We start from the raw sequence: 24,209 nt of genomic DNA, 5'->3' as shown, positions 1-24,209 counted from the left end.
AAAGCTAGTTCCATGCTATAGAGCGTGCAGTGAGATGTATTAACACGATATCGATTGACTTCATATAGGCCTTAATTGGCTTCGTGCTGATTGTTTTATAATAGATGTTTTGTTATTACGATCAGAAGTATGAATATCTTTAAGGTAATACAAAAACATGTCACATTTTTGTTTTATTCAATTCCTTAGAGAATAAATTTGATTTGCTCGAAGGTACTCAGAATAGTGCATAATAGACTGGATGCTTGTTAGGTTAAAGTTAATGCTGGAAATAAACTCGTATCGGTAGGTATAATTGCATTTAGAAAAACTTTGTACATCAAAGGTATCATTCCAATCCAAGTATCACGAAGTTGAGTCAGCAGGGTCAAGGAAAGCAGTTTGTACGGTCATTGAGACTGCATTATTTAGATTAAAATACAAACTCTTAGTGAGGGTCAAAAGGGCCCTAAGGGTTCCAAAAAGTGTTAAGGTCGAAACGACCTGATAAATTTGTTAGGGTTCTTGTCTTACGAATGTTGTTGATAAAGAGATAAAGATCATTGAATTGAATTAGTTTGATAAACTTTATATAATATGATTAACTTTGGAGGGTACAGTGGAATAAATGTTTCTAGTAAAATAAATAAAAAATATTATTTTGTTTGAGGTATTAATATCTTAAAACTATTTCTTATTATATACATTTTGCTTTTTCTATGTATATGTAAGCTAAATAATAACTGCTTTGCCTAAAATTATTGAATTTTTGTGTTAAGTTAAAATACATGTTAAGTGTTCCTCTGAATAAAGACTTAATATTAATAGAAAAAGGCTTTAACTATATATTTTCAGATCAAACATAGCCTAGATTATGATATTACTATCCTCTACCAGTATTCACCAACATAGAAACTTATTTACACTAGTTTTCCATAAATTTGTGGAGTCTATAATTAATATTCAACCCTCACAGCCACTTACTGCGGGTGGCATGAAGGTGCTCTGAAACTGCTTACTCATTACAAACTTATACATGCTAAATTTTCCCTAGCGGCTTCGTATCTACATTATAACAAATATTTTTCAGTTAGTTCTACGATTTTGGAGCGTAAGAAAATTAAGTTGTTTAAAATGTTGAATAGTCTGTGTATATTTTGGTGGGTTTAGGGCATAATTTAAAATTAACTGGTGCTAAAAATAAAATAATGCCCTAATTATCATCAAAAATTCGAAAACCTTGACATGGAAACATATAAACCAAACAAGATTTTCATTTCAAATTAAGAACCAATTCAAAATTAAATTGAAATGTAATGTACATTTAGTGTAAGTATTCAAGTTATTTGCGAACTTGTATTGTATTCAAGAATTTTCATTAATATCAGAAATCTATTTGTGCTAATTTTCGCTTTGACATTACTACGTTGATTGGAGTCTAAAGCTTTTGAATAAATAAATTGCGCAGTTTTGAAACTAAATTTTATTAACAGGATTAGCCCTGATTTTATATGTTTAAGTTTTGGCATCAGGTTTCTATAATTATGTTTGACTTTACGCTTGACATTTAATAAGTCTTCTATTGTTCTATACCCTGTTAAATTTAGCTTGATCTTTTTGACAAACGGGCTAGTGATGAGAAACAGAAAATATAACATATATAACAGTCGATGGAACATTGGAATGCGTAATTCAAATTAGATTTCTTTATTTTTTTTACTTATTTTCCTAAAAAGAGTTATACCAGCTAAAGAGACCCCAACCAGTAGCCAAAGAGACCCCACCCATAAGGACCTCCGTTAGTAATAATAACTTAACAATGATCTTTAATAAGGATTTTTGTAATCGATATTTGTAGCAGCTACTGCCTCTTATTCGCGTCCCTACCGTTCGACCATTGTACAAGCGTTTATTATTTTCAGTGTTTCTTTTTAAATCTTACTTTGAAGCAATAATATATAATAGAAAAAGTCTTAAAATTTTCGGATAACGCTTGAATTTTTAGGAACTTTTGTATTATATGTATTTTTTAAAATATTTTTACAATTTTTAAAATTATTAAATTAAAAAAATATGTTCGTCATTGCAAAGTCGATCAGAAAAATTTACATCTGTCTAAAAGATCAAGCTATCTTGTACAGGGTATAGTTATTTTTGACTTAGGTAATTTGATTTATTTATGATAAATAGCCATTAAACTGTCAATATCGAATTTCGAATATGCTATTTCGTCTAACTCCGATCTTGTACTTTCTTTATTGGGGATCGTTACATATACGTTAAACACGTACTTACATGCACTGGAATATAATAAGTCATGTTCTCATTAAAAACTTTACAGACATGTTCATTACGGTTTATTATCATAACTTATATACTGTAATTACTAACATTAAAGAAACTCTAAGTGACTAGTGGGTGGAGACATGAAATATGTCGGCTACAAATCAAGTTAATACTTCTTAAGCTGAGCGGTTACCAAGCGACCAAAGCTATTTCTCAGCGGATACCCTCATCTCGTAGTTTAAGGACTAAGGACTCCTGCAATATTGGAACCGTCTGTTAGGATACACTGTAATGGTTAAATAGTTCTTTTAAGAAAAACTCTTATGTATTTATCATGTTGATAGAATAACAATAGTGAAATACTCATGTACCTTATTTACAATATGTTTTTATAATCTCTTATTAGATATATTTATCTTTCAAATAATTTCTTAATCTGATTCCAATTTTCAGTAAGTGCTTGAATTAATTTTGTATTTGACAGACTTATTATATTAAATTCTTGCGTGTTTGTTTTTATATATAATTAAATAAGAATTATCTAGTTCTATGTACAATAATTGTATTATATCTCTCGGTAAGTTGGTCGTAAATAACATCATTTAATACCATTTAATCTCTCTGTCGCCGCAAACTACAGGACGGGCTGAAATATGAGGCTGCGCTGTAAATGATGACGCTTAGATGTGCTGTCCACGTCCCGTCATTTGTGGTGTTATGCGGTGGGGCCACAAGAAAGACAATGAATATAGAAAATGTATATTGAAGTATAAGCTGCCAGTTTTGTATAAAATAAAAAAAAAATTGTTCAAATAAAAATAATAATAATAATTTTACTCTTAGTCAAAAATAAAATTAATTATTAAATCTACAATCTTAAATTTCCATTACCATCGAATTTAGTATAGCATATCTCTAAATTAAAATTATAAAACAAAATTATTTTAAAAACAAGTAATAATTGAATTTCCAAAAGTGAAGAAGTTTGAGCAATCCCAAAAAAACTACTATGTTTCACTTAGCAATAAAAAATCTTTAGCGGGCTAACCTTTTTTGGTCTGGTTCAGCCAAGCGGTGAACTCCGACTTCAAACATTTTTGTAGAGCCAACATTTAAAACCTTTTAATAAAAAATATTTGAGGTTATTTTTACTCTGATTTAAACCTTGCATCTTCGCTTAATTTTGAAGTTGTTTTTTTTTTTAATTGCTTCCTATATACTCGTATTACGGGTTTGTAGCAAATATTTTATACGCGCACGAAATTAATAACTATTTTTGAGATAATCTTTTTTCGGACTTTGTTCGTTTAATGGCCTCTACTGAGTGACAGTATCTAAGCGTATTCCGGCTTTCGACAAATTGTTTGTATCATTGCGGTTAGACAACGTTATGTTATGGCTCTATTACTGTCATCGTATAGATCTCATAACTCTTTAAAAGTCTTATTTAACAAAACATTCCGTAACATAATTTATTGCGTAATATTCAAAATTAAATACCATGATTACTTCTTTATGTTGACTGAAATAAAGGCTATTTTGCCTTGTAGCATAGAATTTAATACAAAAGGGGTTTATAAATCCAGTTGGAGTATTTCTTGTAAGTACTTATTATCTGCAATTAATATTATGAATGCTTAGTTAACTCACTTTTTTTTATATTTTTTATGCATTGGCCGTCATGGAATATGAATTATGCAGATTAAATTTGTAAATAATAATTAATCAGTGAATAAAAAAAACCACAGGATTATTTTTTTTAACCCACGCAAAAAACGAAATTATACATATTTTTTAAGTTATTTTTTATATAAAAATTCAGCTTCATCGACAGCGTTTACAAGCGCTCTTTTACGACTTGAATATGACTCATTAATTGACATGATTTTTAACGTACCGTTTGATTGTTATGTGTTATTTGGACATCTAATTTTTTCAAAAATCGATATTTGTGTTTTTATATTTTTAGAAGTAATAATTTCTGTGTGTGTATGAATGCGTGTTTCGTTCACAATACTTAAATTGTCTAAATAGTTGTCTGGCTTGATCTACCAGTTAGTGTATTTTGTAGTATTTGTTCGAGTCCAATGAAGTTAGTGGCTAGTTTGCGCAGTAGTCAAAGCAATCGACTGCCTTAGTTATCAGCCGCAGGCTAGGTATATCGCCATTTATGGCTAATATTTATATTAGCCTTATTGGTTCTTGTCTGTTGACAAGATCTGTTGATAGTAAGCTTTTATTTATTCAATTTCCATGACTGGTAATTTATTAATTTTGTTTTTTGCTAGTTGGTAAAACCAGAGAAGTTAATCAATCCGTTTTATAATATATTATTTTAATATATTGTAATGATTCTTTCATGTCATCAAATATGTACACGTAGATCAATTGCCATATGCCGCGGCATACAGTTATCAAATACTACTTTAGTGGAAAAGGTGTGCCATTTTCAAAATATATTTTTGCTCCAAACGTATAGGTGTACTCATATAAAATTTAGTTTCCCATTGCTCCTAAGCGATCTTACCTCAAACGGTCCAGGTCCGGCTGCTGTGTAACGTTGGCAAATAAAGCGGGCACGTGCTCTGTGTTCTGATACGTGCCTATGGAGAGTTGGTTAGGGCTGCCAAAATCTTAGTCAAGTTGTGTGCTGGGTTAATATATTATATCAAGAAGATTATATACTACAAGATATTATGATAATATTAGGACAATTAAATCATAAATAATTATTGATACACTAAAATTGCACATTACCTGGCCGGCTGGCCTTTAAGGAACGCACGCGCAAGTTCCCAGGTGTTGCAGATTTCCTATACCATAAAAAATATATACAAGATCCATTGATACATATTTGGTAATATACTTCGCTTTTCTCGGAACATTTAAAATTGACAACCCTACGAACATTTTATACTGTTGGCAACAAAAGTGTTGTGTCCTTTGGCTCAGTATATTTCTATTAAAAAGATGAAATATTTTGTTGAAATTAATATTTCGCATTATTAGATTCCTTATTTAGTAAATAAGGAATCTTGTTAAGTGAGTAAAATAATTACATCGAAATTGCGAATTATGTTTCGTTATCCCACTTTTCATTTATGGACCGATCAATAAATTAAACGATTTTCCGTCAATTTTCGTTTTTTTTTATATTTATAAGATACGTGAAAGCAAACAAATAATTTTTGTTTAATGGTACCATATAAAAAATATCAATTATATTATAATGACGCCTAAATTAAAGGGCAAATTTAATTTATCTCGACTATTCGGTTTGTCTGGATGGAGAAACTGTTCAGCGTAACGGACGAATTCCAGTTCCGAGTGATGAGGGCACGTGTTGAAATACGTGACATGTAATTGATACAAGCTTTTCATTAAATATTACCATTAAGAGGAGGTATGACTTTAATACTAATATTTAAAGAAAAAACCGCGTACCAATATCTAATAGTATTCATAGTAAACATCAATAAACTGTATATTTAGTTTACAAACACAAATCTAGAAAGAGACTAATGTTTGCTAATTTTGTTATTACGCGTACCTATGTCAAAATATAAAAATGTTATTAATTACATAACCAAAAATGGAAAGTTAGTATTACAAAAAAAAACTTTTTTTTTACTTCTATATCCGACTATAAAAATAATTTTACAATATTTTGAATTGAAAAAAGTACCTTCTCGTTATCTAACATACTTGTTATAGGCGGTTGTTAATGTACCTTATTTGCCTTGTACGCTTGTGACTTGAATTAATCGAACAGAAAAGCTCGTTGATTTACCTATTATTCTTTCGAAGGAAATGATATTGGCATTTTTATAGTTACTTGATTTATGAATAGTCTTATATATAAAAACGAATGTTTGTTTTTGTTTGAATTCTATGTTTTTATTGTATTCTTTTATGATATAAGTAGACGGACCGGCAAATGGGACCTGGTGGTAAGTGGTCACTGCCGCCCATAGACATTGGCGCTGTAAGAAATGTTAACCATTCCTTACAACACACCAATGCGCCACCAATCTTGAAAGCTAAGATGTTATGTCCGCTCACCCCTTAAACCAGAAGACAACAATATTGAGTATTGTTGTGTTCCCAGACAGGCTTGCACAAACCTTACCATCAAGTAAAGCGTTTATTATTTACGTTTACTCAGTTGAATATAAACTTTGTCCGTTATTTGATCTTGCGTAAAGATTTTTTGCAAGGAATTGCCAACATATAATATGCGGGGTAAACCATTGTAAGGCCGAGCGTCATTTAGTAACATATAAAAATACTAGCTGCCCGTCGCGACTTCGTTAGGGTGAAATAATAATTTTATTTACATTCCGATCGCAGCGCCACCAAATCCACTCAAATGTACACAACAAAGAGATCATCGAAAAAGATTCAACCGTTTAGGAGTTAATTTACATACAAAAGTACAAGTTGTGACTTTTTTAATTAGATGGCAGAAAAAATGCCGTTAGTACAAATATAAAGGTTGCGACTGGTGTAGCTATGTGAACCAGCTTATTGAAGATATTATTGTTCTTAAATAATTTATTATTACGTGTCATACATTTCGTTAAAAATATATATACATGAAGAAGTGTTTTTATATACTATCCACTCAGTTGTAATTTGCTACACGTTAGCGCTGCAGCACACTAATTTATATACCGTTCAAGCGAACAGATACAAGCAGGACAAGTGATTGTTGCTATCACTTTTAAAAATAACAAAATTACTTTGTTTTAGAGCGCCTCGTGCTGAGCGGTGTGGCTTGATGGCGCGGTGACGCAGCATGCGCCGCGCGCACTACGCCGCTCTACTGCGGCTACTCATCGTCGCAGGTCAGTTTAAAAACACTACTAACCTTTTTAAAAACTTTTTTTAAGCTGTATTACAAGTGGATCGATCTATTAATAACATATCTTCTTATTCATAATCTGATTGGAAGGTAAGTCCAACATGACCAGTTTGATGTGCTATTCACTATTATAGATAAGGACGCAAAAACATAGCCAAGAAGCTGGCTCAAGCTCCAGGCTATTTTTAGTCCAAATCCAGGTATGAATCCAGGACGTTAGGAACAGTGGCCATATTATTATTTTCATACTTCATGTACATACATAGATGAGTACACGGATGACTATGAAAAATGTAAGATAATATGAAAACATACACATTGACTTCCTAAAATGGGGCGCAGCAGCTGTGATGCTCGTACGAGGCTTTAAATAAATTATTATTCAATATCATGTCAGATCACGACTAGTATTTCGTGGTCTGTATTTGTCGAAGAGTAGACATGAGGAATTCCCGTAAACGAAAAACGTATTATATCTCCATTTGTATTATTACCTAATATACTAAATAGATTTTAATAAAAGTTCACAATAATTTAGCTTATATATAAGAATAATACAAAGGCTTTAATTTATAAAGATATTGTGTGAATAAGACCTGACAACCAACCCCAAAAACGCAAGCGAAGCCGCGTTCGTAAACTAGTTTGAATATAAGTCGTATATACGTCGGATATCAATAAAAACTGAAATTCATTTTGAAATTATAATAGGGTAGGAGATTTTACGCATCTTCGTGTTAAAAGGGGGAGTTGGGAGGGTCGTGAAGACGGAAAACGATCAATCATTCTTTGGGCATGCAATAGCGTTGTTCAATAAACGAATGTTATGGCCAAGTTTCGTATTGAGTGAAATGAGAAAATTTCAGTAATCTTAACAACTACCTTCGTTTGACTTTTTCTACTTGAAATTAACTTTTCACTGAACTACATGAAAGTCTTTAAGACCGATATTAAATATATGTAGTATATATTATCTATAAAAATACCTATAGCACATTGATATCATTACGCATGCCCGCCTCATGTCAAAAATATGTGGACAATCTTCTATGGAGACCAAGAACTCGTATAGTTTGATTAATTTTACAATGTAAAAGTTTTCTGAGAATTCATACAATAATTATCTCGTAAAACAAAATGATAGAAATACTTTGGATGAAAAAAAACAACACATGTAAAATTGGTTGTTACATGTGCAGATACTATCATGCAATTTATATAAAACAAAGACAATTATGTTGAAAACAAAAGCTTAAAACGAATAAAATCTTGTTGAGGCGTGGTGGCAGACTCATAAATCCTTGCTATTGCTCGTAGCCGCCAGCCTTTCTGTAATCGACCCATTGATCTCTTAGCCTCTTTCGAACCTAGATTTTAGCCTTAAGCTATTTCATAACATTTTTTTTTAATATTTTCTATCTCTTCCGTGGAAAATCAGATTATCTCGTCTAGTATTGGTAAGTTGAACTATCTGACTAGCTTTTTATAAATTATTTTAAAATGATTTGCTAGTATTTATATCTATAAATTTATGCCCCATCTGGGGCATTTAAAAATAAAATATGTCACATTTTATAATTTCAGGGCTAGTAATTGGTTAGAGGTATGTAAAATAGAACCTTAGGTTCTTATCATCATTACATAGTATAAAACAAATTCGCTTACCGCTGTCTGTCCCTATGTATGCTTAGATCTTTAAAATAACACACTGGATTTTGATGCGTTTTTTTTAGTATACAGATTGATTCAAGAGGAAGCTTTATAAGTATAACACATGCACAATATATTAGAGAAACACTGATAATTTCAGAGGTTTCTGAAGTTATGTCGTAAATAAACACATTTTTTGAGTTTACATTGCAAACGCTGCCTGAACCATATGAGATATATCAAAATAATGTACTACAGTATTGTGCACCTTATAAAGGTCTTCAAAAAAGTTGATGGTACATGTCTATCTCTAAGGGATAACCCACAATAACCATTTTTTATCCTTTATTTTTTACGAGGAGCCGGGGCGGGTCACAGTATGAAACTGCTTAGCAATTTATTGTTGAGTTAAAACTAAAAACACATACCTTTTAAACGGAATCCTCTTGTTCTGGTATTGGAGATTCTTACCTTGGAAGTTATTATATATATGAGTCAAAGTCAAAGTCAAAAATCTTTATTCAATATAGAAGTGTATACACTTGCTTATTGATTGTCAAAAATCTACCACCGGTTCGGAATTTAGCACCTCAGACCTGAGAAGAACCGGCGAAAGAAACTCAGCGGGATATATTTTTTTTTTTTTTACCATTTTCCGTGTACAATGAAAATTATATTTTAGTTATTTGAAACAGCCTGGAGGCGATCATTTCATTCCCAAGGTGTGCAGTCAACTAAAAAGTCATTAGTGTTGTAATATCCTTTAGCACACAAACGCTCTTAAACGATTCTTTTAAATTTTATAATTGAATAATTTTGAACGTTTTCTGGGATCCTGTTGTAAAAACGTATACATTGCCCCAAAAAAGAGTTACTAACCTTGTGTAATCGGGTACTTGGAGTAACAAGTTTATTCTTGAAATAAAACTAGTTTTTTAACGGATTTAATCGCGTATATTAATTATTTTTAACATCCCGACGTTTCGAGCACTTTGCAGTGTTCGTGGTCACGGGCAGACTGAAACTAGTTTTATTTCAATGTGTAATAATCGCGAAAATCTAAGACAACATTAAGTTTATTCTTGTTCCTAGTGTTAACAGAATGTACGTCACAATTTCTGGGAAAATCATTTATGTTTTTGCGTACATACATAACATTATCAAAAACAAATTGAGAAGCGACAGTCATTATTTTAATTTCTTTAAATTTACCTCTTAACGAATCTTTTGGGCCCAGGTTATAAATTGCACGAATAGCCCTCTTCTGCAGTACAAAAATAGTATTAATGTCAGCTGCATTACCCCAGAGTAGTATGCCATACGACATTACACTATGGAAATAACCGAATTACACAAGGCGAGCCGTATCCACATCAGTCAAAAGTCTAATTTTTTTTACCGCATAGGCTGCAGAGCTGAGTCTATTCGCCAATTTATTTATATGGGGGCCCCATTGGAGCTTAGAGTCTATTGTCATACCAAGGAACTCTGTTGATTCTAAAACATCTAATGCTTCCCCGTTTAAACGTACACTCGTTTTGACACATCTTACATTGGGAGTAGTGAATTTAATACATTTAGTCTTTTTACTATTTAACATTAAATTATTAACACTAAACCAATTTACTATTTCAGAGAGAGTATTGTTCACATAGTCATATATTGAAAGACGTCTTTTTATTTTAAAAATTAAAGAAGTATCATCAGCAAACAATACTATCTCGAGTTTATCACCTAGGAGATGTGGCAGGTCATTTATATAAACAAGGAAGAGAAATGGTCCAAGAATTGGTCCTTGAGGGACCCCCACAGTAACTGGAGACCCGGGAGATCTCTTTCCATTTACATCAACCCTCTGAATCCGATTGCTCAGATACGAAATCAGAAGACTGAGTGCAGTGTCCCTAATTCCATAATGACGTAGCTTCCTGGCCAAAGTTTTGTGTTGCACACAATCAAAGGCCTTAGATAAATCACAAAATATCCCTAAGGCATCCTGTGACTCCTCCCAGGCCCTGTAAATATTTTTAACGAGCTCAACACCAGCGTCAGTTGTCGAGCGACCCCTTGTAAATCCAAATTGTTTCTTGTGTAGCAACTTGTTATTGTTAAAATGTACTAGCATTTGATTTAATAATAACTTTTCAAAGATCTTGCTAAGAGTTGGTAGTACAGAGATGGGCCTATAGTTGTTGGGGTCTGATGTACTACCTGACTTAAATATTGGTAATACTCTACTATGTTTCATGAGGTCAGGAAACACGCCACTAAGGACACATTTATTAAATATAGTGACAAGGTAGGGTGCGATTACATCAATTATTGAATTGACTACCTTGACAGAGATCCCCCTTGAGATATGAAATTGAGGTGTTATTATGTATATTATATGTTTATTTGTTCGTTATAAAATAATTATTTATTTAAATATTTAACAGAAAATCAAACAACAGGGTTTGTTTGTACTGCCTTTTTGATGATATTTCCTTTATTACAAATTCGAATAGAAAAGGTCGAAGACCATGTGAGCTAGGACTTTGCAATAGTAATTTATTAAATTGTTTGTTTTTAATATACTAATGTTAATCAAATAAAGTTTTATTTTAAGTGATTATATATATATATATATATATATATATATATATATATATATATATTAAGGAACTTCATGCATTACATTAAATAAACAAACACAATTTATATATATCTAGGTATCTGCGACCGATAAAAACTACACTAATTCGAATTTTATTAATAGCATAATATAATATATTATGTAAAAGTCGTTTGTAGAAGTTAAATTATTAAATTAATGGTTCAAGATAATTTGATTTTAAGGCTCGAGTCAAGCGAAACCGAAATAGTTTCTAATTCGTTTAAATTCTCAAGCAAGTTGATATTGAAATTTTCAATCTTAATAAAATGAAAGGATATCATTTTGATTTCGATAAATAATATGTTCACAATTCTTCATCGCCATTGGATTGTGAATTAAAAAAGTCTATGTCTGTCCTTTAGGTTCAAGATTGCTTCGGAGCGAATTTCATCAAGTCGTATATGCGTATCAGACAGACAGAGTAAAATTCGCATTTATAATATCAGTAAGTATAAATCTAAGAACTTCATGCATTTTTTTGTATAGAAATCATATTTTAATATAATTTTATTTCATAGAAGATAGGGATACTAATAAAATTATAAAAAAAAAATAGTAATAAAGACACAGGAAATCTTTTACTGTCTTTTAAGCTAACCTTTCGTTTTGCATTAGTCACCGAAAAAATAGTAATTTATAACAAATCTAGACCATTGTAAACAGTCGCAAAATAGTAAGGATCGATATTTCATTATATTTTAGGTTAAAATAGCGTGTCTATAATGACTGAAATCTGCCCGTTATATTAAAAACAGTATAACACATTCAAGGATATTTACTATATATCCCGAATTGTGAGATTTAATACAAAGTGACCATTTTTATATTTATATCATAACACTTGCGGCTTATATGTTATAATACTATTCAATATAGTTCGACTTAAGTTCACTTTTTTTTACCAATAATATGTGTAACTCGATCCGATCTCTGTGACAAATTTATTGCAGTCAGATTCAAAATCCAAACATTCAGACTGAATTAACAATAAAATTTAAGTTTTAAGAGACTAAAATGTAATAAATATTCAAATCGAGTCAATTTAACAATATCTATGAATTCCCCGAGAGAATGTTCGAGCTAAATTCAAATCAACACAAAATCGTCTAAAATTCACATTGCTTTTGAAAACCATTGTATATTCAAAGCGTTTCACAATTCATTACGACCCAAAAATAAATATAAAAACATCACTAAATCTTATTCCCGGCATTTGTACAAAGCGTGAAATTTATTTCGCAAACAAAACACCTCATTCATCTTAGCTTTATGCCGGTATTAATGCCAAAACATCTTAATTTATGTAAACGATAGAAGAACGGAGCGACCGAGATAAGTTGAAACGTCAATTTTCAACGTAATATTTAGTTTATATAAGTAATTTCAAAGAACGCTTAAGACGGTTGAGGTCTCGTTAAATTAGCCGAAAAACCGCGCTATACGCATCAGGTATGGTGGTTTATTTTTTTAAATATTAACGAATAAGACTTGAAATGAATAATAAATAAAAAGGAAATTTATGATATCCATGGATAGCTCATGCGGATTAATTTGATATTTGCACCTTCTGTTGAAGTCCAGACAAGCTTACCTAAATTTTAAAGTTATTTTTTATTTATGTATAATCTTTATAAATATAACGCATTTAAATAAAGATGACATTTTATATTTTATTAGACGATGTAATAGTATATATTATTTAGAAGCACACTGAATTTGAAGTATTAGATTTTTTGTTCGTAAACAAAAGCTTAAAAATCGAATTCCATATTTATAACTTTTGAAAATGACGAATTCCCGTACAATAATTCCCCATTTCATCCATCGTCCATCATCAATCCTACATTTCATCGGAAATTACGAATTTTTGTACAAAATTTCAATCCAAGTGCCCAACCTCGTTAGGAAATGAATTTTGTGCAAATCGAAAAGTCACTTGCTCGACGTTGTACGTAGAGGTAAATATCACTGATATATTTCAAGATTACATCTCTAATTTAAATTAGGAATTCTCATTTCTGTAATGGAATAATTTTGAAGACATCATGTCAAAGAGTGCTGGTAATTTCAAGACTAATATACATCATTCTGAGCGGTAAACTTAGTCTGACTCCACTCAAGTACGAATTTCAAAGTGAGTGTCTCAAGCCATACGTTATACGCATATGATACCCGAACCACTTGCTACAATGTTCCAATTCTGAGTACATACGAAATTCAAGTATCCGATGACGATACGTCGTTTCCAAATGTTTGGAAGGTGAACTTAAACCAGAATTACTATCTTCCTTGAAAATATTCTCCTCTAAGTGTGAAAAGGCTTTAGTCCACAAATTTAAGACAAATACGTATAGGTTGGGATTAAACACGACTCAATGCGCCTAAAATTTTGTAGTATGTGATTTACATATTGTTGTTTCGAAGAATGCAATTTCCAGGGTTCATATTCTTAATTGAATTCTTCATTAATCTGTAGGTGGCAGTGTTTGCACTGTCAGAAAGGTTTCGGTTCAGAAAGCACGTCAAACCAACCGTCCTGCGCATTTAGCTCTTCTCCGTTGGGAATTATCGCCTAAACTCAACTCTATCATGAGAACATTTATTTAATTGAATGAATCTTAAACTTCTCTGTTAATTATTCTTTGACAGAGAAGTTTTTAGAGAATACGCTATACTAGACATGTTAAGTTAGCACGTCCAACGAGATTCACGGTCGGAGGAATAAGTTTAGTTACCTCATAGTGCGGTCGTAGTAAACATGTCGCGACGCGAGGTCGCGTCGTTGTTGTTGGGGCTATACACATTATTACATTGAGGTACTCTTAGGTTTTCTGTACATTTATACCTTATATTTTAAAGTTATTAATTATATAAAGTGTACAGTGTCCACGCAGCGGTTGAAATTCGCCAATGTTCATTATTGAAAATAAAAAATATATAAGTATATATGAATTTGCGTGTTTCGTACACTTTTTTTTCATTTTTTAACGATGACAGTAAAGTTAGAATACATTAAGAAAAAGAAAATAGGCTGGCTCATAAAGGAGATTTTTTTTATCTAAATTACTTATTACGTTCATTATAGATTATTCGTCAAGAATTCGTAATCGTTTTGTGCTAGTCCTTGTCCTTGATCAAAAGGACACTTACTAACAAGTTTAATTAAAATCTAAGCTGTATTTTCATTACATACATACACATACGTGCACGAGGTACATTAGGTATTTAAAATATATATATACATAATTGTCACTTTTGTACAGACACGGCTATAAGAATGATTACAACATTATTATTTTCAAATAATACTTTATTTACATAATTTTATTACAGTATAAAGATATAATCTATATATTTAAAAGCGAATACCACTCACTGGTTAATCGCATATAAAATTTTAGAAACATTAATACCTATAAACTTGAAATTTGGCAGGTAGGTTTCTTATAAGGTACATAAGCTGAAATATAGATGAATTAGCTAAGAACGGATTTTACAAATCTAAGGGGGTAAAATGGGGCTTGGAAATTTGTGTTATATAAATTTCGCGCGGATTTTCTAGTAATACAATAGTATTCAAATACGATGAAAATTAAATTAAGTTTTCGTGAAAGAAACGATTTGTTCTCGTCGAAGAGTTTTACACTCCATTAACGGTAACTAATTCGCCAAATTTTTGAAGTCGATTCAAAAAAATTCTTTGTAATTTATTAAGTTGCTTGGATATCGACATTAAATTTTACTTAAAATTAATTATGCTAAACATTCATTATTCCTTAATGTTTAAAGACTATACAATTCCATTAACTCTCTTATTATCCAATTGAATAAACTCTCTTATTATTATAAAGTATTAAAACCGAATATTTATTTATTTATTGAAATAGTTACCATCAACTTATCACTAAACACTTAAAATTATCAAATTATTTATAGGTAACATTCGAAGTCATATACGTCTTTACAGGTGTAAACACCTATATATATAACCAACCCTGGACACTTAGATGTTGTCTCATGTATCTGTAGTTACATAAACATACTCACACATTAAACCGGAGCATAGCAATCCAATACCAGGTATCGCTGTTTGACTTTAGAATATAGGATTAGTAATGATGAGAACCTACCCAGACCACCGAGTAAAATGTAATATAGTGACCTAATCACAGATGTAACGTAGAAATATAAATTATAATTTTAAAAGTCGTATAAAGTACAATTTTATTCACTCACGAAGCAGCGCCCCTTCACGTATTACTATCGGCGTTTATTAGGCGTATGAGTGACGCTCATACTTACAATATCTTGGTGTGCCTGAGACGATTAACATATATACATACATAAAGAAAGTAAAAATAACACAATTTGGATATGATATATGATTACCTTTCTTTTTAAGTTTTACGTGGAGAGTGCGCCTTCGTGGGTGAATATATATTATTAATATCTGTTGCCGTATATTAATATTATTATTAGTATTAAGAGCCGAGATTGCCCAGTGGCTAGAACGCGTTCATCTTAACCGGTGATTTCGGGTTCAAGCCCAGGTAGGCATCACTGAATTTTCATGTGCTTAATTTGTTTTTATAATTCATCTCGTGCTCGGCGGTTAAGAAAACATCGTGAAGAAATTCTGCCACATGTGTATTCCGCCAACCCGCATTGGAGCAGCGTGGTGGAATATGCTCCAACCCTTCTCCTTAAAGGGAGAGGAGGCCTTTAACCCAGCAGTGGGAAAATTTACAGGCTGCTAATGCTATTAATATCTGTTGATCAATTTTGCAGCCAGTTCCACTGAACCTGCTCATAACAAAAACAATTTTGCTACGCGTGGAATAACAAATTTCAAATAACAGTTTTTTATATCAAATTAAATTACCTGGACTACAAACACAGCAGCGAATGAGTCAATAGGTTTTTCTTAACAATATTTTATAATGACTACAAAGCTGTTCGAATAGAGGGCTAAGGAGGGATTATTCGTATTATTGGATTATTAGTTTTGATTTTTTTCCAGGTGTTCTCTGTTCGTTGCAATAAGAAAAACTACAATTCACATATAAAACAATCATAATAATAGATTTGCTTTCCTGAAAATGCCTACGTGTTTTTTATTTCTCTGGATATGTGTATAAAAATATCTTGATATATCAATAAAACTACTGACCTTGAAAACTGATAATTATATCGATTTTTATATTTAACATAACTTGAAATAATTAGCGGGAATTAAACAAGCAATAGGTTCTTACCATATGTTTTACGTCTTTGTACAAATTATACTTCTTAGAATTCTTTTAAGAAATACGACGTCTTAATACAAAAATATTATAAATGATTGAAACTAATAAAATGTTGCTATATCATTATTTTTGTATTTTGCAGGCGGCGCTTGTTTTGTGAATCCATACACAAACGAAGATCGTACTGATCTCAGTCAAGTATGGCTGGAAATACCCACCAGCCTTGTAGCCCTTGGGGGAGACGTGCATGTATTCGTGCGCGGCGTGACCGGGACTGGCGCCTTGCGTGTACGCCTCGCGCGAGAAGACGACGACGGGAGAACCCTTTTGGCTACCATGCCTCTCGCACTAGACTCCGAGAGCCGCATGACTCTTCCTTGCGGATATTTCTCTAGAGGCGGCATATACTATCTCGAAATTGTTGCCGACAAAGAAACATTCCTCGATTACGACAATGCCACCATAACTAGTGAGAGAGTGAAGAGAGATTTAAATGAAGGTGGCATCATGGAAACCGGGGACAGTATCGTCAAGTCTTGGAAGTTTGATGTCCTTTGGCCGACTGCTAACTTAGATGTTACTCCGGAACAAATACAAACCTATCCAGAGAGACAGGTCACGGCGATTTTGGAGTTTCCGAAAGTGGTGTGCACACCAGTGGAAACTAGTGCTGATTATTGGTTAGAACTGTTGTACTGTGGACATTCTAGTGGCGGTGCGGTGTTGTGTGATGGAAAGAATAGTAGTTCTCATGCTCACGTGCTGTATTCAGAACAGGTATTAATGACTACGGTTATTTGTTTCAATAGTTTTACATAGGATAATTCAGAGTCGCTAATGGATTGTTTAATTGCTACCTTACCTTTAAGTTTTGGGTAAATTTAAAGGTAATTGAAATATAAAGAAGCGCTATAAATTTCCCGAATATTAATTCATTATAAAAGCTATCCTTTCTGTGTTAACATATTTATCTTAATTATTTACCAAACGTGTTTAATTTAAAACTTCTTTTATAAATAACACCAACGAATATTTACCAACGATATATTATTTGCTTTGAATTATTTAACAACACGCACGTGCTATTTTCATTTAGATTAGCAATTGTAATGTCGTTCACCTCTACAGATGTACGGGTTCCCAGGACGGCGTACCATGACGTTACGGTGCGAACTATTTGGCCAAGCTGGGGACTATGCTTTGACATTACGACCTGCGGCAGCTGCTGGACCCCAGGATTCGGCGGTGGCATTTATTAAGGTATGTTTGCTAGTATTTTGAAACTGTAGTGTTATGTATAGTATCATATCACAGAACACGTAATTTAATTTTCATCTTTTACAAGTATGCAGATATATTACAATAGAAATATATTTTAAACATGTGTAGGGTTTACGAATATAGCGTTAATTACTAAAAGGTGTAACTTAAAAGCATTAACCGTAATACTAATATTACGGTTAATGCTTTTAAAATAACGACTCAAAACTGATCATCAGTTTAATAAAGCCTCGGCATGGATAAGTTTTAATGATAATCCGGTTTAATAGTACAATTAATAGTTTTAAAACGTTACAAAGTATCCTAAGAAATCGAACATTTCACACAATTCATATTTAAATAGACAATTATAACAGCATTTTTATAAAAAAAAAACTAAATTAATGTTTTTTTGTTCAATGAATAAGGTCGAGTCTAGTTTAAACTTACTTTTTAACCGAACGTCTCGTAAAACTAGCAAATAACACAAAAGTCTGCCAGTTTCAAGTATCGCGACATTTATAGCTACCATTTGACCTAGTGCCTCGAACTACGGTAAAAGCCCATACGATTTACATACATGAATATGTCCAAGATTTATTTACTGTGAACTGTGAAGCAAATACAAAAGCTTGGGTGCACGCATCTGTTTATTGAGATTCATGGTACTGAGAATGTTTATTGCGGACGAAATAAACCCTTTGTTTGTCTTTCGTCGTAAAATATTTGATTCTTTATTTGCCATGAAATGTTTTACGGTAATTTTTGCCCAGTCCCCAATCGGATCCAATCCTATATTAAATGAGCAAGCGCAAATAGTGCGCGGTATAAAGTTTGGGAGCGACTTGGTGGTTGGTTGGTAGAAGCTGGAAAGGGACGGTTTATGCAAATTTAAAATCTTACTCAGATCCATATGACACAATCAGCAAAGACGCGTAAGTGAATAAACTGATTCATATGGGCAAGAATCTCCAAAATTTGTTGAGATGTTTTTGTTTTTTTAGGTCAAAATTTTGCGATGAAGACAAAAAAAGTAAAGATGATTGAAATTTGAATGATTTAGTATTTAGTCGAAGTAAACCTATTGGTAAATTGTAAATAATACTATCTGCCGTTTATAACAATTGTTGTCTCGGCGCATGCCACAAGATACAGGAAATAAGCCGGATATCGACTTTGTCACCTGTCGCTCGTGCACATTTTGCTAGACGCGATAAACTTGTAAGTTAATTTTCTCACGTACACGTTTGTTTATTCCACGATAACTTTTAAATAAGTGAAAATATTACAATGTTATTGTTAGTTTCGAGTATTAATTGATTCATTCATAAATTCAGGGCAGTCTTTTTTTCGAAATTTTGGATGAAACATTGTTATTTACATTTTTAGCGACAATTTCGTTGCCTGTTATAAAATTATAAATACGCCAAAGGTCACCATTGACGTCGACGTCATACGTCAGTTATACAAGATTAATAGGACTTGATATTATTATGATTATGCACTGTGAAGTAGCACCGTGGCTTCAAACATTTTTGTTTGAAAATAAATTACTAATAAAATATAATTTTATTAGTAATTTAAAAGTTTTCCAAATCATCCAAATTCCAACTTTATGTTAATATTTTATGTCATTTAGTATCGGTTGCTAAAAATTATATTATACTAGCTGTGCCCGCGACTTGGTGAGCGTCTGAATTCAATAAAAAACCTTGACTTTATTATTATTTTACACATAATTCTAAAATAAGATTCTAAATATAGATTAAGTTACTCCTTATTACATCAGCTATCTGCCAGTGAAAGTCCCGTCAAAATCGGTCTAGCTGTTCCAAAGATTAGCCGGAACAAACAGACAGACAGACAAAAATTGTAAAAAATGTTATTTAGGTATATTTACCGTGTATACATACATATGCATTCAGCGTACACAGTGCAAAAAAAATCTCTCAATCAACAAATCACAAGATCAGTATACAACAATAGGGCACCAATTTACACGTGTTAAAGTTATGAAAGACTAATATGCGCGTGATTCCTTATCTGTACCTCTTTATAACATTATTTGTAAATGGAATTTCAAATGGTATAATGTCGGACTCTCACGACATTGCATCATAAACCATCAAATCTGAATATCCAATATATTTTAGTCAAAGACAGACCAAGTCATCCCAAACATCACTTTGTAATACGTAATAGAAATACCAAAGGCACGGGAACCGAAGGCACAGACAACACGTCGATAGAGACTACAAAACAAAAGAAAAAAACGAAGTGATACTATCGACCTACTTAATAAAACGTGGGAAAATATGAGAAATGTGTCAAAGTGATGTTATTCGTATTTTTTTTAATTATTATTATATACATAGGTAGACGGACGAGCAAATGGGCCGGCTTACATCGGCAATGCGTCACCAACCGTGGGAACTAAGATGTTATGTCCCTTGTGCCTGTTGTTACACTGGCTCACTCATGCTTTAAATCGGAACATAACAATAATGAGTACTGCTATTTGGCGGTAGAATATATGGGTACCTACACAGACGGGCTTCACAAAGCCCTACCACCAAGTTTTGATATCATGCTAATTTCAAATGTGGTATCCAAAAGAAAATCCCGCGAAATTAATGATATAAACAGAGATTTAAGTTTTTTAATGCAATGACGCGGTTCTCACGACATTGCACCATATACTCTTAAATCTGAATATCCAATATATTCAAGTCAAAGACTGTATGTCATTGCAAACATGACTTTGTACATCTATTTAACTCAAATTGACAAAATTTAGACTGTTTGAAGCTTGTGGTATTTTAATTAAATTAATAACAATATGTATAAACGATGATCACAATCAGACACAGAGATAAATTGTGGCAAATATTCAGCTCTGCCTCTGTATTATTATTGGTAATAACAGAGTAGGTATTTATCTAAATATGTACTAGTTACCTAAATTGAAAGGATTTACCAAACATATGGGAATGCTATTATTGGAAATAGATAAATATAACCATATAAGTTTATATGCAGGCTTCATTAAAAGCATAGTAATCAAAGATAAGTTGTTTGATTTTTATTTTAAATAGTTTAATTGTTTGCCAGTGAAGAATAAGGTAAACTAAAATTGCAAATCTAAAATTTTGAGTTTAATTTTTCCTGGAAATAAATCATAATGGCATATCAAAGTTCTGTATCAAGTATCTGAGTTTTATATGTCATTATCATTTATGATTTATTGGGAAGATACGCAAAAGGCACATTTAACATGTCTGTAGAGTAGGATTATAAAGACAAAAGAATAAAATAATAGTAATGTTTTAATGAAATAAGAAAAAAAGTATTGTTAATATTAATTTGACTTTGATCATGCTAACTCCAAATGTGGAATCCAAAAGAAAATTTTGACTAAATCGATAGTTTACGTGATGGTAGATGGTATTACTTTGTGCAAGTCGTGGGTAGGTACCACCCATTCATTAAATATTTTTCCGACAAACGAAAATACTAAGTTTCCTAAGATATTTCTTACAGCGCCAATGTCTATCCGGAGTCCCATTAGCACTTCTGACTACCTAATACATAAAAAAAATTGGTGCAATTGTTCTTTTAATACATTTTTTTCATTTTTAATAATTAGCAAATTGTCGGCATTCTTTATTTTTATTCCACATAGTTGTTCCAAGTACGATGCAGTTTCTTTTATAAAAATGAAAGAAAAATACCGCCGCCATATTGATTTTTCAGGCGCTTAGTAATTTTGTATACGCTAAGCGGTAAAAGTTCGTTTAGCCTGCTTTTATGACTTACGGGTTGAGATGAAGATAGCGATACGGCTATTCTGTGGGAGTAATATTAATCTTATAAATATAACAGTTTAATTGTATTATAATAAATTTGGGTAAGTGTAGAAAGTCGATTATTGCGTACAATAGAGAACAAATGATTTAATTTTTTCAAAAAGTATTGATTTAAAGTTTTTATTTAACAATAGTTTATGTTGGTTGTACTCGAAATTTGCCCAATTTATTTCTCTTAATTAACTCAGATTTTCGTTTAGAAGGACTTACACTTCTCCTTTGATAATAAATACCGAAAAAATATATGCTTAAATATTTTAGTAGTATTTTAATTTATGCTCTTTTGACATAAATACTCGTAATAACATTGTAAAGAGAATTGTAGATTTTTTTTTAATTTCTGGGATTAAAATAGAAGTGGCACCAATTCGTGAGTTTTGTTTATAATTAAAATAGATGTTATATAAATATCTTTTTATATTCATTTTGAAATGATAAATTATAAATACCCCGAAAGGTTCTGCCTTTATATTTATTTAAATTTATTTTATGATGTAGCGTGAAAGGAAATATTAGTAATTATGTACTTTTTAGAATAGACACAAACACGTGCCTGTTATAGTTATAGAATATACCTCGCTATCTTTAACATGAAATACGAATTTGACCGGCAGTGTATTTTTTTCCCATATTTTTTTAACTCCAATCATCCTGCAAAAGGATTACAAGCTTAAACCTTTCGACGTTTTATTGCGAGTTGTCTATTTGACGGTCTTCTGTTCCAGGTTTCATCACCGTTATAATTATTTCCTATTAGAAATGCTAGGACGGTCTGTGTGTTTATTCACAGCTGTAGAGTTTATAAAGCGATTCCGTTCAGCATTTATTAGAATCCACTGAGAAGAGCACTCTACGAATATGAGATGATAAAAATCGAGCAAAATGTCCAACGAGGTCGGATGCCAAATACAAAATTCGCAACAAATCTCAGACTATTTCGTAATAATAAACTAGCGCTCTTCGAACTTTCACAGCCACTTCCTTTAAAATCACATTTTTAATTTAACACCATTCTCTGTTTATATCTTTAGTTAAATGCTGTTTTATACCAAGCATCGTTAGCGGTTTATTTAAGTGGTCTTCATATTTTTCTGTCGGATGAAAGTTATTAAGGCTATTTTTGTTTCCATTGCTCGACTTTTGAATGGTTTTATATTCATTTATTTTGTAAGAGTTGTGAACTTAACTTCGTTCGCGTGAACTATGATTGTAGAAGTACACTTCTTTGCTTCTACATGGGAAGTCTTTATATGTTGGGATAAATGGGGTAGGTATTATATGTTAACTAGCAGCTTTGTGGAGACTACTCACATGAGCCCGGTACTAATTTATAATTCTACCGACAAGGGGCTACTACAGCTTAAAATTAAAATTTCTTTGAAGATTCAGTTAACCAGTGCAAATACAATGTTAGGAAACATAAACAATATCACAAAAGGATATTTAACGAACATTTGTTACTGTAGATATGACCATTAATCTATTTAGATTTTTACTTTGTTGTAATAATTTAAGTAAAGTAAGTAAGTAGTAAGTAAAGTAACATTCCGTAATGTCTCTCTGTCGGGATAAGGCGTTTTATAAGGAAAAAGTTTGGAGGTTACTCCGCCACGCTGCTTAAATATTAGTTGATGTATACACATCTGGTTTTTTTTTATATGACATATGCAGGTTTCCCCACGAAAACGCCGTGACCCAAAACCTTCGCCATCTTGTTTCTCTATTAAAGACAGAAATAATTTTATCTCTTATTTACACGAGGAAATTACATTACTTATTATTTTTAGGCGGACTGGTCTGAACAATTTGTTTTGAACGTGCACGGTGGATCCGTGTTTCCTTGTGGTGAAGGAGTACGGGTGCTGTTCCAATATCCAGAGTGCGTATTGGAAGGTGCTGATAGAGTAAGGGTGTTCGGACGTGATTCGGATAGACTGCGATATGTTGCCGAAAGAAGAGTTAGAAGGTAAGGATAATTTCAGTAATAAAAAACACACATAAAACTACTGACCGTCTAAGCTTTCAGCTGTAGAGGCTAATGATTAAACAAATATGACTTATACAGGTTATATTTAAAGGTAAATGCTTAAATCTTTTTACTATGCATTACTGTGTGAGTGTTTGACGGTACATATGACCACATAGACGCCATTTGCCCAACAATCTTCCTAAAAAAAGATACAATTCAAATTATATCCAATTGATTCAATGTATATTCAAGAAAGTAAGTACAATAGATCTGAATATCAATATCCGCTTGTACATCAAACGCAACTACAATGTATGTAGATACAAAGTTAAATTGAAAATTTTATATAAACTATATTGGTATTTGAAGAATGGGATACCAAATTTTAGAACGATAGAATTTATTAGTTCTTATACGCATTAACTTTGCTTGA

General features: G+C 31.9%; 1 protein-coding gene across 1 annotated transcript in view; it reads left to right on the top strand.

The window, feature by feature from the left end:
- The window catches only part of LOC125066802, a 52,582-nt gene that overhangs the window by 16,127 nt on the left and 12,246 nt on the right, over positions 1–24,209 (top strand). The window contains exons 2-5 of the mRNA XM_047675081.1: positions 7,018–7,112; positions 16,824–17,458; positions 17,810–17,941; positions 23,595–23,773. Of these exons, the coding sequence (XP_047531037.1) occupies positions 7,064–7,112; positions 16,824–17,458; positions 17,810–17,941; positions 23,595–23,773 (995 nt within the window). The 5' untranslated portion in view covers positions 7,018–7,063. The remainder of the gene's footprint in view (positions 1–7,017; positions 7,113–16,823; positions 17,459–17,809; positions 17,942–23,594; positions 23,774–24,209) is intronic.

Source organism: Vanessa atalanta, chromosome 10, assembly GCF_905147765.1.
Source record: "Vanessa atalanta chromosome 10, ilVanAtal1.2, whole genome shotgun sequence".
Taxonomy (NCBI): Eukaryota; Metazoa; Arthropoda; class Insecta; order Lepidoptera; family Nymphalidae; genus Vanessa; species Vanessa atalanta.
This window is presented reverse-complemented; position numbering and strand designations above follow the sequence as displayed.